General features: G+C 58.6%; 1 protein-coding gene across 1 annotated transcript in view; it reads right to left on the bottom strand.

Moving 5' to 3' along the window:
* Nucleotides 1-5333: 5333 nt before the first annotated feature.
* The window catches only part of OSBPL7 (oxysterol binding protein like 7), a 10647-nt gene continuing 591 nt past the window's right edge, over nucleotides 5334-15389 (bottom strand). Inside the window, 20 exon segments of the mRNA XM_077776826.1 lie at nucleotides 5334-5542; nucleotides 5700-5822; nucleotides 6012-6138; nucleotides 6236-6380; nucleotides 6484-6628; nucleotides 7833-7911; nucleotides 8041-8104; nucleotides 9058-9195; nucleotides 9331-9578; nucleotides 10257-10350; nucleotides 10916-11053; nucleotides 12101-12196; nucleotides 12381-12481; nucleotides 12484-12577; nucleotides 12663-12755; nucleotides 13111-13214; nucleotides 13846-13963; nucleotides 14082-14192; nucleotides 14535-14648; nucleotides 15257-15310. Of these exon segments, the coding sequence (XP_077632952.1) occupies nucleotides 5434-5542; nucleotides 5700-5822; nucleotides 6012-6138; nucleotides 6236-6380; nucleotides 6484-6628; nucleotides 7833-7911; nucleotides 8041-8104; nucleotides 9058-9195; nucleotides 9331-9578; nucleotides 10257-10350; nucleotides 10916-11053; nucleotides 12101-12196; nucleotides 12381-12481; nucleotides 12484-12577; nucleotides 12663-12755; nucleotides 13111-13214; nucleotides 13846-13963; nucleotides 14082-14192; nucleotides 14535-14648; nucleotides 15257-15310 (2295 nt within the window). The 3' untranslated portion in view covers nucleotides 5334-5433.

The following is a 15389-nucleotide window of genomic DNA, read 5'->3' as shown; positions in this document are numbered from 1 at the left end:
TGACCTGCGGTCCCCACCTCCTGGGCTCCTCGGTGAGATGGCTTCCCACTTCAGCCAAGACTTCTTTGCCAAACAAGCGTTGGCCTAGCTTCCTTCTTGTCCCCAATCTCATCCCTCCCAGGAGGCCACAGGTGGACCCCACGCCCATAATCTTCAAAAGCATAGGGTAAGGAATCTTCTCTTCCCTGCCCCTAACATTTGGAAGGCCCAGGACAGGAGTACAAACATGGGCCCATACATCCTGTTAAATACTTAAAGATTACAAACCAAGCTAACAGCATAAAACATGTCCTGTCTTCCAGCCTTCACGAAATATAATATCATTATGACCTGAAAAGCCTGGTTGGAATTTAGAATTCTCACTCCTCTGGGCTCCCCGCCAGTGCACGGAGACCTGGCCCCAGGCCAATGGCTGACCCCCACAGCTGTCATGCATCTGTAAATGCAGTGGCAGGCACAATCCTTGGCAGGGTGTACCTGGGAAAGATACCTGCACTGTGATCTAGAAGCCAGTTGGTCAGGAATTACAGGTACCCAGACTGTTACCTGTGAGGGGTCGGTAGCACATTCCTTCAGCCCCATGGATCCTAGCCCCAGGAGGCAACTTCACGTTCCTGCCTGGTTGTGTGATAGCTCTGGGGGCTGCGGGAGCAGGAGGGGTGTTAGCAGAAACCCAGGGGAAGTTTCTCTTGTGAAGCCTTCGGCAGGCGCGCGCACGAGTGATCCTGGACCCACTGTCCTTGACCAGCCGTTACCTGGCTAGAGAGGAGGCAAAGGGGGCCTGACCACCCTCCCCAGTCCACCTGGGCAGTTTCTGGGAGTGGCTGGGGACACGTGGGTCTCCCAGAGAAGGGGTTTCCTGACCCAGTGTGTTCGCTGAAAAGTGTAGGTGGGCGGTGCTTGAGCGCACTGAGAATCTGCAGGAATGTGGACTGAGAGTGTCTGCACTGTTGTTTATCACTGCCGAGCTGGGACCAAGACACTGCCAGATTCTTGGGGGCCTGTGAATCTGAGCGGACCACAGTGGGTGCAGCCATCTGCCAGGTGGGCTCGGGATGTGCCTGAGTCGGTCCTTTCAAGAGACGCGGGCGCCCTCTCGAGGATGCTTGAAGAATTTCACCACCTTGGTCCTAGATGGCACAGACTCTGAATCCAACTCTCATCCCCATTCTGTCTCCTGCCCGATCCAATCGCTTCTTCCACCCGCACCCTTCCCACAGCCCAGCCCACCCATCATTTTGAGAGGGCTGTCATATTAGGAACCAACATAACGCAGCACCTCCAGGGTCCTGGCATAATGGGGCAAAGCGACAACAGTTTGGACTTACCTGAGGTTGCTGAAGATGCTTCCAGTACCCTGATGTGTATATGGAGGGAGTCCCTTCTGCAAACCGAGGATTTTGTTCTGTGGTGTGGGTCGGGAGCCGTGGGCACCCACCACTGCTCCCACTGCTTGCCTTTGGTCTGCTGCAGAGCATGGGGGTGGGGGGTGGCCCACACCTTCCACCTCAGCTACCTACATGCCATCAGGGGAAGCAGGGAGGCACGTGCTGGCCTGTTGCCCTCCTTCTGCTCTGAACACCCACTCCAGCCTCAGGGGGATCAGGCCCTCACCCTGATCTCAAGGAGGGGGGGGGAACTGAAGTCCCCCTGAGACCACCAGAACTCAGCATATAACAAAGCCATCCAACCCCCTGCATCAAGCTCCAGCTTCCAGAAACATAAGGCTGTGTCCCTAGAATGTCCCTAGTATGACCCCAGCCCCTCTTTAAAATGCCTGTCTGAGAGAGCTCAATGCAGCCTGGAGAATTTAGTGTTGGTTCCTCACAAACACCTCATGCCTGATGGTGGGCTCCTGACTTACTTTTCTTAGAGCATTGGCCTGAAGGGCTTATAATTATGACTTCTTCCTCTGTCCTTTTGAGGCATACATGTATCTCCTACACTCAGGAGTGTCTTTCTCAAGGATCTGGAAGCCATTCCTTTGAAATGTGATCATCAAGGAGGACGGGGCCTGTCTCCCAGTCTCTGTGGGAAGATAGATTCCGACTTTGATCCCTGCCAGCTAGCAGGCACCCCTGGTGCCTAATTGCATTTTCACTGGGCAATCCTTTGTAATTTTTCACTTCTCTGACTACTGGAGCCCCCACCCTCCCCGCTTCTTGTCCCTTGGAATGCCCAGTCACCTCTGCGCAGATGGAATGAAACTCAGCTCTTCCCCCCCACTGCCAGTGGTTATTGAATAAAATCTCTTTTCACCCCTTTAATGTCTGACTGTGTTTATCTTTGACACCTAGCTCCTTGGCTGGCTCAACAGTCTTTCCCTTCTCTGGTTTATTATAAACACATAGGCACATGCGCCCTAAACCACCCTTTATTCAGAAGATTCGGGGTATTGGGGGTTAGAAGTTCTTGGTCATTTTGCCCCTGGCAACCCAAGCATCCCCATCAGCCATTCAATGGATAAGTTCTAAAAAGACCATTTCTCTGCGTCTGGAGAGGTTGGGGTTGGAGGCCCGAAGTATGTGAGGTGAGGACTGACACTTCCTGCCTGGCTTCCCCCTCTCTCTGCCGCCATTGCTGGTCCCAAGCATTTCCCTGATGTTCAAGCTCTGACCTTCAGTCATCCAGGGAAGTAAGCTCTGGCTTTACAAACTGGGTGCATTCTTACCTCACACCTCTCCCAAGCTCAGTTAAGATGTGGGGCCACTAAGGGGTGCCTAGGTGGCTCAGTTGGTTAAGCGGCCGACTTTGGCTCTGGTCATGATCTCATGGTTCATGGGTTCGAGCCCCACGTCAGGCTCTGTGCTGACAGCTCAGAGCCTGGAGCCTGCTTCAGATTTCTGTGTGTGTATGTGTGTGTGTGTGTGTGTGTCCCCCTCCCCCACTTGTGCTGTCTCTCTCTCTCTCTTAAAAATAAACATTAAAAAAAAGAGACAGAGAATGGGGCCCACCATGACCAGACTTGAGGACCCCCCACACCCATCTTCTCAGTAGCTGAAAGGTGGCCACCATCCTCTGTACCCACAGCTGCTTTGGGCCCCTCACATACTGTCCACAGAGTACAGCCCAGGGCCGCAGCTCCGGACTCTTCTTGGTCTGGCCTGAGTCCCCCGTCAGTAATGACCCACCAAGCCTCGGCCCAATGGGGAGCGTTTCTAAGAAGACAAGAGTCATCCAGCCGGAAATGCCTCAACAGGAACAAAACCAATCTGACCCTTTTCCCGCCAGTGAGCTGGCGCCTGGCCTCGGAGAGGATGTTGGTGAAGCCACAGAGGGCCTGCTTCCTGTGGGCAGAGAGGTGGCTCGCCTATCTCCATTTGAAAAATAACTTCGAAATTTGGTCCATTTGAAACTCTAATTATTACAAACATAGGGAAGTTGAGCACAAGCTGGTCTGTCAGGTGCTGCATTGTTCTGAGTGAAAAGGACCTTGGGGAGGAGGGCGGGGCGCCTTGTATTAAAAAGAAAAAACCTGAATGTGTGCAAGCTTGCCTGTTTTGGGAATGGGTTAAGGCTCTTTCTGGTACATGGTGTCAGGAGGAGTGTATTCATTTTAACTTCACACCCTCCGGAAATAAACTGTGGAAATGTGGAGGGGGAGGGGAGAGGAAAAGGATTAGGATTGGAAGGGCTGCCATGGCTCCGGGGTCCCCTCTGTTCTTGCCATGCACACCTGCCACCCAGAGAAAGCGTGACTTGCTCTTCTCACCTCCATCAAGTCAAAGCAGGGCTTGGGGGCCTGTCGTTGCAGTGAGATGGGGTGAGGGGCTGAGACAGCTGATGACATCATGAGCCTGGGCCCCTCCTCATACATTCTCCTTGGACATAAAAGAAACCAAATGAAGGAATGGACTCTAAACAGAAAGCGAAGACACGTGACCAAGACCACACAGTGTTGGTAACAGAGCTCGGATATGACCTTAGCTTTGGTTGGGTAAGGGAGCAGGAGACGTGTAGCTGACCTTGTTCCCCGGTCCCTTCCAACCTCCATCCCCCCAACCTCCGCTCCCACCTCTCTGTGGACACTCACCAATCTGGGGTGGGAGGGGCCTGACCATCGATGCCGAGTGGGGGGGGACAGCGCTCTACGCCAGAGGGGGATGTGGACCACACAGTCTTCAGCCTGGTTGAAGAGTGTGGGTTTCTCCTCTAGGCCCCCAGAAGCAATGGATGCATTGGAGGCACGCATGAGGCAACCTCATCTCTTTTTTTTTTTTTTTTTTCCTCTTTTTAAAAATATCATCTTGAAGGCTCTCATCAGAATGGAGGTGCTTGGGAGGGAGTTGAGGCCATAGTCCAGGCAAGGGTCGCAAAGGGCCCAGCCTGAGCCAGGAGCAATCCAGAGAAGAGGCCAGAGCTCAGTCCCCTGAGACAGAATGGACAGGATGTGGGTGCTGAGGGAGAGAGGACAGGGGATTTTCAGCCCAGGTGAGTGGGGAGCTGTGAGCCTTCAGCGCTTGAACACATGTGGTTTTAAACGAACGGTCTCAGGCCCAAGTTTGGGACTGTCTTTATTGGAGCTTGGAATGTCACTGCGAATTCACCTTAATCAGAGGCAGACTGTGCGAAAATGAGCAGCAACAGTGGCGGGCCCCAAGCAGGGGCCATCAGGGCTACATTGGGGACGCTGCTCGCCTGCAAGCAGTACACAGGCACACACACACATGCACACACCCTTACACAAACTCTCACTCTCACACGTGCTCACTCACTCCCAGGGGGTCTGAGGCCAGGCGCCCCGCCGGGTCCGTTCGCTCCCCGCCTCTTGGACAGGCCTCGTCTACACAGCAGGGACCCGCCGAGCTGTGGCTGAAGTTTCCTCCCACTTGAGGACCAGGGCCGAAGGAGCCAGAAGCTGCAGGCATTTTACAGTTTGGGAGATGGGGATCCAGGAGGATGGGAGAGATTGCCAAGGACCAAGCAGAGGGAGCCCCACTGGGCTGGGGGCACAGGGGAGACGGAAGACGATTCTGGAGAGGGGCAGGGGAGGGATGAGGGCGGGAGAAAAGGGCCTCTCTTCTCCTTCACGCACTCCAACTGCACGGCCGGGGCCAGAGCCCTGGGCGTAGGAAGCCTGGGGGGCATCAAGGGGTCCCCTGTGTCCTGGGAAGGCACTAAACGGGGAACAGATCCTGGAGAGCCTGGAGTCTCCCCCAAGCACCCCAAGGGGGACAGAGGGGAATGACAGAGCAAGAAGGGTCTCACATGCTGGTTGTCTGGGGACACGAGACTGGGGAAGCACGAATCCTGCTGCCCACCCCAAACCGGGGGAGGGGTGGGCAGTGGGCTGAGATGCAGCCCCTCCGGCCGGCAGAGGGGATAGAGCCAGAGCCAGGCTGCCCCTTTGGTCTCCAGGGCGGTGAGTGGGAGGTCCGTGGGAGGTAGAGGCAGGAGGGAGGAGCCTGGGCCTCCTGCCCCCGAGGGCCAGGGCTACCAGAGCACAGCCCCGTCCAGGTTCCCATATCCCGGCTCGGCCCGCAGCCTCCAGTACGTGTTGTTGGTCACCCACCACTCCTTCCCACTGCTGTCCGTCTGCCGCCTGGGGAAAGGAGAGGGGTGGGCACCCAGAGCCAAGGCCAGGGGCCCCGGAGGCCCCCTCCCAGAGCCGGCCCCACTCAGAGCGAGAAGGGGCTGTAGGGAAGGTGGAGAGGAGCCTGGGAGGTAGAGGCCCCGGGGAGAGGGCAGAGGTACCGTACCTGAAGAAGCGAGCCTGGTGGACGATGTTGTTCTCCTCCATCACTCTGCGCCTGTCCCGCTGAAGCTGCTCGATCCTTCTCTTCTGGGCTTCGGCGGCCTGGATGTTCCCCTCCTCCAAGTACCTGGGCGTCCACACGGCAGTCAGGGGAACTGCCACCCCCAACCCAAGGCCTCTGTGCCCTGCCCAGCCCTGCCCCCAGACGGGACCCATCTCCCTGAGGCAACGCCCAGAGGGAAGGACTCTGTGCGGAAGTTTATGTGGAAGAGGGAGGAGCCCAGAAGCTCCAGGGTGGGGCCTGCCTGACACTGACCTCTGGTCTGGCCGGAGCCGCGTGTCCGTGGAAGGCAGTGACCGTTTCAGCTCCGCCGTCAGCTCGTTCAGCTCCAAGGCAAACTGAGTGAAGCCGAAGTTTCGCTCGTGGTCTGGGGGCATTGAGTCTGGGGAGGGCAGGGGGAAAGGCAAGGGGCTGGGGCAGGTGGACCATGCCATAGCCGCCCTCACCCCTGCCCAGCCCTCCCTGACCACCCCACTTACTGGGTTTCCAGATGCACTGGCCGCCGGGCAGGGACCCCCGGTAGAGCCCCTCGTGCCACTTTCCGGAAAGTCGGTGGAGGACGCGGCCGCTCCGGCTGAACACGGCCCCCTGCACCTCGTGGACATTGGAGCTCCAGTACTTGGCCTGGAGCGGGGGTGGAGGCGGGGGACTTAGGTAGGTGTCCCCTCCTGGCCCCCCAGGGCGAGCCTCTGGCGGCAGACAGGCAGGGTAGGGTGGGGGCGCTCACCTTGCAGAAGGTGATTTTGCAGTGACAGGAGCTGTCCTGCGTGTTCCGGATGAGCACCTCCCCGTAGTGCTCGATCCAGCGCTGGCCGCTCAGGATGTTGTGGATGCAGGACGTCACCTTGTTCCACTCAAAGTGGTCCCCAAACCTGAGAGATACAGAGCCAGGGAGGGCAGCTGGCTGGCCCCAGGGAACAAGGGCCACCCTGAGCCAGGATGCCCGTGAGGTGGGTCTGTGGAAGGGACACTGTGGTTCTGGTTCTGCCTCTGCGCGAAGGGTGACGTATTTATAAGGGCGCCTGGGTGCTTCAGTCGGTTGAGCGTCTGACTCTTCACTTCAGCTCAGGTCATGATCTCACGGTTCATGAGGTCGAACCCCGCTTCAAGTCCTGAGCTGGGCTCTGTGCCGACAGCGCGGAGCCTGCTTGGGATTCCCTCTCTCCCTCTCTCTCTCTGCCCCTCCTCCACTTGTGCACACACACATGCACTCTCTCTCTCCCTCTCTTTCTCAATATTTAATATATATATATATACATACATACATATATATAAACAAAACACAAAGGATGACATATTTACAAAGAAGAACAGCTCTCACAAAAAACACTGAGTCAACATGTCTCCATTCATTGACAGAGCTCCTGACTGCCTAAGTCATGGGGATAAATATGGGCAGGGTCCCTGCCCGTGGGTGCCAGGGACCAGGGTAGGCCCATTCACACACGTTACCCTGTTTAACCCCCCCCCCAGAAGAAGGGGGGGTTAAACTACTCATTTCATGGAGGAGCAGACTCGAGGTTCTGAGGCATTAAGCCTCTTTGTTGTTTGCATAGTTATCAAGACTGCCAGACAGAACTTCAGTCTCTGAAGGATCTTCCTGCCCTGGGACTGGCCTCTGGCTAACTCTTGGACCATGCCCGGTAAGCTCTCTTCCTCCCCGGCTGCTGTCCCTACTTGTAAAATGACATGAGCTAGATGACAGTGTTTCAGATGTGTTTTGTGATCAGTCCTGACACCAATTTAGGTCTCTGTGGGTCTGTGTGTGAGTGTGGGTGTGTCTGTGTATTGACTTGAAGTCTCAAATGCATTTCATACTGTGAGTCACGGTCAAAAGAGTGTGAAAGCCAGTGTGTCAGATGACCTCGGTGAGCCCTTCCAGCTCTACTGTTCTAAGATTTTTCACATTTCTGTATGCACAACGGCTGTAAAAATAGGTGTGAAACGTATAGACACTGCCCCACAGCAACCAGGTTCAGGCCAGACCTTTCTATCCTGCCCCTACCATCTCGCCATCCCGGCCTGGAGGGTGGCCCGTGGGCTGGGCCTGACTGCAGAGCACTTAGGGACACCCACCTGGGCAGGCTGACGTTGACGGTCCCCACAGGCACAATCTCCAAGGATTTGCCCCAGAACTTGTTCTTCCACTTCATGTCTGGAGTTGGGTTGGGAGAGGGAGAAGGAGAGGGAGAGGGATGGCAGAAATGAGACAAGAGTATGTTCCGGCCCCTCCCCCATCTGCCCTTCACCCTCATGTCTTCCCCCCCCCCCCGTCTCCCCTCACCTTGCCAGAAGATGAAGTTCTCAGACTCCGCATGGCATGCCGAGATGGGGGGGTGATGAGAGACCTTGGTGAGCAAAGAAGGTCTCTGGACACTGCCCCTGAGGACCGTGGGGTCTGTTCCTTGCCCCAGGGCTTCCCAAAGTCCCTTATCCCCATTCCCAGCCCCCCTCCAAACCAGAAGAACAGCTGGTCCCAGGTCTCTTGCCTCTGTCATCCTTAGCCATCACCCACATTCTGTCACTCTCTGTTCCCATGAGACCTCACATGCCCCCTTCTCACTCACTCCCTTCTGGAGCCCCGGGACCCCTGTCCAAGCCTTCCAAGCCCCCCAGCAGTGATAGGCGAGGCCTCCTCCTATGCCCCACCTGAACGCCAGCCTTCCTGGGGGCCCTCCTCCCTCACTGCCTTCTCCTTCACCATCATCACAGCCTCTGAAACACTTGGCCTTGCCCTCCTCAGAACGGCTCCATATCTGGAACTTGAACTTGGGTATCCCAAAGCCTGCAGCCTTGCCTCTCTCCCCATTCTCTGTGGCCCATGACTCTTCCCAAGACTTCCAGCCACTCTGCTTTGTTGTGGCCTGTCCGCCCAGCTCCACCACCACCACCAACCCCCACCCCGCCCCCGCCATGGCTGACATTGGTCTATCACCTCCACCCTCTCACAGCACCCTGCACAGCCTGCTGCCACCACCTGCCACAACACCTGGCGTTGGCTCCTCTGTGCCGCCCCTGGGTCCGCTCTTCAGACACCCCCACTGGGCCGAGGAACACATGGAGTGCACACCGGGAAACTTCAATGCTACACTATCTACACCTGGGCCCAGTCCTTCTCTGACCCCATTTCAAGTCCGTCCCCCACACTCAGCAGGGAGCTCTCTGGAGCAGAAAGCCCTCATCTCCCCTGCCATGTGGCCCAGGGCCCCGCACAGAGCCATCCGCCCTGAACTCACTCTCCTGCCCTGGCCCCTCAGAAGCCCCAGCCACCCATGAGGGCCCCTCTTTCCCGGGCCCACACCTGCTCACTGATGAAGCGGAAGCCTCGGTCAGGCCGCTCACACTCGTAGGTCTCCCCCAGGACGGGGTTGAAGGGCTTACAGCCTGCTCGGTGGTACGTGGACGAGTAGGCAGAGACGGCAAAGGCGGCGATGTACACCTGTGGGCGGAAGGGCGGGGCGGGGCCGCTGGGGGTGGGGGTGGGGCCGGGAGANNNACCCCACTGCAAGCAAGGACGGGGCAGAGGTGGAGCTTCAGCAGCGGGGAGGAGCCCCGCCAGGAGTTCCGGGGGTACCATGCGCTCGCAGGGGTCCGCCACGCGGCTGGCCTGGTCCAGGAGGCTGCTGTACTCCAGCTCCTCGCAGAGCCGCTGCAGAGTGTTGAGCGGCTCGTTGAGCTGCACAGGCATCGACACCTTGGACAGGTCTTTGCCGATGTTGTTCCGGAGTATGTTCCACAGGCTCACGTCGGCCCCCGGCCCGCTGGCCGCTGGCAGGCAGCGGCGCCGCGGTGGCCCCGCAGCTCTCCCTGGAACACACGCCCCTGGGCCCCACCCGGCCACGTCACTTTCCCTCCCGCAGGGCATCCAGACCTGGCGGGCACACGGCAGGCCCAGCGGCTCCCCCCATCCCCCCGCCCCTCCCGAGGCGCTCCTAGATACACCCCTTCCCAAGTGCCCCTCTGGACTCTGCTGAGGAACTCCCGGGGGGCTTTAGGTGGGAGGCAGGGCCCGGAACCACTCAGACTGGACGACTCCCATCGCTGGAAATCCTGAGGCCCAGAAGCCCTTCCGGAGCCCCGACCCTGGCCTTCCATTCCCCTCCATAAACCAACGTTGGGATACAGATTGTTCATCCCATTTTACAGATGAGGGAACAGGTTCCAAGAAGTAAAATGACATGTCCAAAGCCACACTGTAAAAGACTGGCAAGGTAGGATCATCTGCCTCTGTATCAGGCCCCACGCCAGTCTTCTCAGAAGACTGAACTGGCCGCTAGCCCCCAGGCTTGAGCCTGACCCCCATCCGGAGCCACTCCTGGGACATTCTGTAGCTCACAGCTTAGCCTCCCCCATCTCCTGAGGTCACTTCTGGAGTCAGTATCCAAAGCTGTTACCCCACCAGTCACCGGCACAGACTGCCTCCCAAGGGGTCTGGGCTGTGGACAAACACCATCTGTCCCTCCCTCTGAACCCCTCCATGCCTACACACCCAGCTGGTACCTTTCTGGTAGCGCTCAGCTCCCCTGAGGTCCAGCACCTCCTCAGACAGGCTGGTGGTGATTTCACTGGTGCACGACTCCTCCTCCTCGGAGCCCTGGGCCGGGACAGAAGACAGGCCGGGCAGACTGGGCCTCCCCGGGCAGATGGGCAGATGGGCAGTGCCCAGGGCTCGGCAAGACCCTGCCTGGCTAGTCCTCTGAAGGGAAGGGGGACGACATGTGTTTGGGGGAGGGGAGGGTCTGAGCCCTAAGACTGACATCACAGAGTGTGCCCTGCCATCTTGGGGAGGGGACGCCTGGCCCTCTCACTGCAGGGAGGGAGCGCAGGGACTTGGTGAACACCAGGGAAAGGGGGCAGGGCATTGCTGCGATCCAGGGTTCAGGGGTGGGGTTAGGGCAGGTTCGAGGGCTGACCCACTCACAGGAAAAGGCTGGGGTGGGGCTGAGGCAGCAGTCTTGTGGGGACCCCACGGGGATAAAGCACATCAGACTGGAGGAAGGATCCCCAGCAGAGATTTCGGAGCAGGGCCACACAAACCCAACAGGTCTGGACGTGTTACCAGAGAGAGCGGCCGAGGCGTTACAAAGGACTTGGGAATCCACAAACTCTAGGCTCTCTAGACTCCATCCCCATTTTCCCAGAGCTGTCACCCACCTCACCTCATTCTCAGAAGAGCTGGCAGAGAGGAGAACCTCACAGGCGTCAAAGAATTCAGTGTGGGAATCAGCAAGGGACAGGACGCTGCTCTGGGACAGCTGGGGGGTCAGCCCCCGCCCCTTCATGTACAGGGCTTCTTGCTGTGGGAAGGACAAGGTGTCAGGCAGGGATCCCCGGCCATGACAGTTCCCTGGAGAGGGAAGCATACCAGGGACCTGTACTGCCTGAGTGTGGTGCCTGCCAAGCAGAAGACGACGCAGAAGGGAGAGTGTGGTGGGATACGAGGGTGTGGCAGGTGAACTGGGGCCTGGGAGAAAGGAAACGTGGGTTCCAGAAGAGCCATGCACACTGCCCAGGCACTCACTCTGAGCCGGGTTCCAAGCCTTCCGTGTGTATTATCGCAATCAATGCTGACACTCAACCAAAGCGGTATGTACGGTTATGACCCCCTACTTTGCAGATGAGGACCTTGAGGCTCGGGGTCAGAAAGGCGGCAAGCAATGGAGCCAAATTCAGACCCACAGAGCCCTGCCCCAGAGTCTATGCTCGGAACACTGAAGTCCCAGCTCAGCCAATCCGCAACTGGGGGTTCCTGGGCCCATTGCTCAGATTCTTGGAGTCTTAGTTTCCTCCACCATGAACTTGAGGGTAAGGATCGTGGCCTTGTAGGACTGAATTAAGTAAAGGGAGCCTGGGTGGCTCAGTCAATTGAGGGTCTAACTCTTGATTTTGGCTCAGATCATTATCCCAGGGTCATAGGATTGAGCCCTGTGAGTCAGGCTCTGTGCTGAGAGTGGAGCCTGCTTAAGATTCTCTCTCTCTCTCTCTCTCTCTCTCTCTCTCAAATTAAAAAAAAAAAATAAATAACTCTTAAAAAAAAAACATAAAAGCACTCTGGAACACCTGGGTGGCTCAGTCGGTTAGCCGTCTGGCTCTTGATCTCAGTTCAGGTCTTGATCTCAGGGCCCTGAATTCAAGCCCCTTGATCTCAGGGCCCTGCGTGTGGAGCCTACTTAAAAAAAAAAAAAAAATTATAAGCTATCCAGCACATGCTGGCAAGGCAGAAATGACCGAGGTGAGGCCGCTGCCAACGTCACATGAATTGGGTTGGAGCTAGGATTTCTGTGTCTGAAGACCAACCTTGCAGTACGGGAGAAATGGTCCCCACGGCCCAGCCTGGCTCCTACCTCCTCAGGGTTCAGGGAGCTGAAGGAGTCTGCGGTGGTGTCTGAGGAGATGGAGAGTGAGTGGAGGCGCCTCGGGCCAGTGGTCGCCTCAGAGACCTGCGAGGAGAGAGTGAGGGGACAGGAAGCCAGGAGGACAAAGCCCTCCCCGCCCGACCCCACCATGCTGCCCCCTGCACAGACTGCCTCTCTCCCCAGAGCCAGCTCTGCTCTCTTCCCCGGGCATGCGGTCCTCAGCCTCGAGCCCTTTCCTCCCACGCGCTCCCCCATCCGTGAGCCTCACCCCCATGCGTGACAGCTCTGAACCCTGGTGCAGGTCTCTCAGTCGGTCCCATTCAGCGGTGAGGGCAGCCAGGACACTGCTGAGGGAGTTGTGCACTGTGGGGCAGNGTCGGGAGGAGGCAGCCCGCGGGGGCCTGAGGGGTCCCGGGACTCCAGGTATCGAGAGAGGTTGGGAACAGAGCCGTGGAGACGACCAACCTGCGGGCGAGGGGGAGGAGTCGAAGGTGGCGGCCACCTCCAGGGCACCCCAACCCGGCGACGTGGGGTCCACACCCCACCTCACCCGTCCAATGGTGTCGTCCTTGGCGAAACTCTGTGTGCACCACATGCGGCTGGTCCGTTTCCCCTTCTTGGGTCTCTCGGTCGTCACCGAGGCCTGGCAAGTGGAAGGCAGGAGGTGAGGGTGGGGCGAAGGGCAGCAACCGCGCAAGCCGGGACAGGGGACGATGGCCATGGAGGAGGGCGCAGGGACATCTGCCATCCCAAAGGAAGAAGATGGCACGCTAGTAGAGGCGTGGGCACGGCAGGCAGGGGTCACTCCAGAAGGCCAGAGGGACAACCCTGAGGCGGTCTGGACACGGGGGGCGGGTCGGCTAGGCAGATGCGCGGCTCTCCAGGAGCCCGCAGCACCTGAGGGGGTCTGGGGGCCTGTCCCGGGGAAGTGGCGAGGGTGAGGGCCCCAAGCAGGAAAGTCCCCCGGGCAGGGCCCTGGCCCCGCCCCTGGCCCTCACCTGGTGCGTGGGGATAACAGGGGCCGAGGGGATTCGGTGCAGGGACTCCAGGCTCTGGAGGAGTCTGTGTAGCTCCTGGAGCTTCCCCTGACACTCAGAGAGCTCTGCGGGAAGAATGAACGTGGACGTCCCTCTCCCAGCACTGCCCGGGCGCCCCGGGGTCTGTCCCCCGGCTTCCCTTCCCCCTCCTGGAACCTCACCCGGCAGCAGCAGGGCGCCAAAGCAGTTCCCAGTTCCCACCCCTGGTCTGGCCTCAAACTGGTTTCCTGAGAGGGCTGGCATCCTCGGTCCCCATAACACACCTGAACTCTGCCGCCTCTGCATGGGGCCGCGGGGTGGGGGTGGCCCTGACTCTCTGCCCCCACTCGCTGGCACTTCCCTCTCCCAGGCCAACGTCTCAGCTGCCGACTCCAGGAACGGGGTCTAGAGCACACCCCATCTTTGGCACTACTCTGCGGGACCCCTCCCCGATTGGCTTTCTGTATCTTCTTCTTTGTGAGTCCGGGGCCCCAGTCCTGTCTATGTGACTGAGGCACAAGGCCTGCCATCCCCAGTGAGGCTGGTGCTCCCCAGGGCAGGCCCGAGTAGACCCGGTCAGCTTGGAGGCCGAGGCTGTCTCCTCTGTCAGCTCAGGTTCCCTAAGGCAGGGCTGGAGGTAAGGGTCCCCCCTCCTCGTGACTGCTGGCACCCCCTAGACCCAACAGCACGGGCCCTGCCCACAGAGGGGCCCCTCACCATGAGAGCAGCGGTCTAGCCCATCACTGTCCCTCAGCCAGGAAGACACCTTCTCCCGAGGCCCGACTCCAGGGAGAGCCGAAGCGCTGCCCGCTGCCGGAAGCTGGGCACCAGGAGCCTGTGGGTTGAGTCAAGGGTGAGGTAGGGCAGCACACCCCTCCCTGGATCTCGTACTTTCCTGAAGCTGCCACCCCTGAATCCCCATGTCACCAGTCCCCGCCCAGGACCTCCCTTACCTTCCGGTGAGTGGTGCCGGGCAGCGAGCCTCGGGGCAGGTCGAGGCGCTGGGCTAGGCGGTGGGCACGCAGCTGGGCCACCCAGCTCTGGAACAGGTCCTGGGATTTGATCTGCAGAAGGGATGGAGACGGGGAGGGAGGCGTGAAAAGAAGGACTGCATCCCAGGGGCAAGAAGTCAGAGCTCTCAGAGCCTCCCCCTGCCGTCCCCAGCTTGTGCAAAGGCTCCTTGCGGGGCGGCAGGGCAGTTTCCCCAGGTGTCTAAGCCCTTGGCTCTGGGCCTGTTCATGTACCAACCAAGAGAGAGGCCTTGCTGTTGGCTGTGCTATACGATGGGAACTCCCTTGTTGTGACCCTCAGGGACAGACCCTCAGCCCCTGCCCCTCTCTCCTGCATGCCCTAGTGTCTCTGCTGGGCTGGGGCCCAAGCCACCCCTTGGCTCCCAGGGATGTCACCTTGAGGTGGTAGATGTTGTCTTCAGTGTCAAGGTCAATGCGCTGGGCCTTTTTGTTGATGGACATAACGGACAGTCGGACGTCAATGGAGCCATGAAGCTTCCCCTTGGTGATCTAGGGCAGATGGTTGGCAGGGGAAAATGGGACTGTTTTTAGGTCCCCAGGACCACAGAGTCACCATCTCCCTGAGGCGACCCAAGGCTCAAGGGCCAGGCAGCAGGTTCACCCTTGTGCCCAAGTCACAGGATCAGCAGGGACTGGTCAGTTGTCCTCCTGTGCACAGAACACCCACACTCTGAACAAGGGAGTCACAGAGCAAGGAAAACTAATCTCGGGAGCCCCAAGGCTGAGGAGGGAAGCACCCTCTCTCAGAAAGAGATCCTGAGCATGTTGGCCTTCAGTTCCCGTTCCCAGCATGAGAATGAGACAAGGGTAAAGATGATAAAGGTCCCATTTCCTGGGCACTTATTTTGTGCCAGGCACTGTCCTGAGGGCCCTTACCAAGACGAACCATACAAGTGGGCGACCATACTCTCTCCATCTTTGAGGTGAGGGAGTTGAGGTCCAGGGAAGTGACTTGCCGGAGACCCCACATCCAGAAGTGGTGTACCCGGGATTTGGACCCTGCCGTGGTGGATTCCAGAAACCCCCTGCCTCTTCAGAGTATTCTAGGCCCGAACTCAGCCCTCAGCCCCCAGCTCTCGGCAGAGGCCCTGACTCACCTCTTGCCGGGTCGTTGCATATTGAAGGATTCCGTCCTCGAGCACAAAGTATCTCTGTGACATTCCCCAGAAGGAACAAGAGCCCAGGAGGTGGAGAGAAAAGAGTATGGGGAGAGAGCAACCACACACATAG

The sequence above is a fragment of the Crocuta crocuta genome, unplaced genomic scaffold (genome assembly GCF_008692635.1).
Source record: "Crocuta crocuta isolate KB4526 unplaced genomic scaffold, BGI_CrCroc_1.0 scaffold352, whole genome shotgun sequence".
Lineage (NCBI taxonomy): Eukaryota > Metazoa > Chordata > Mammalia > Carnivora > Hyaenidae > Crocuta > Crocuta crocuta.
This window is presented reverse-complemented; position numbering and strand designations above follow the sequence as displayed.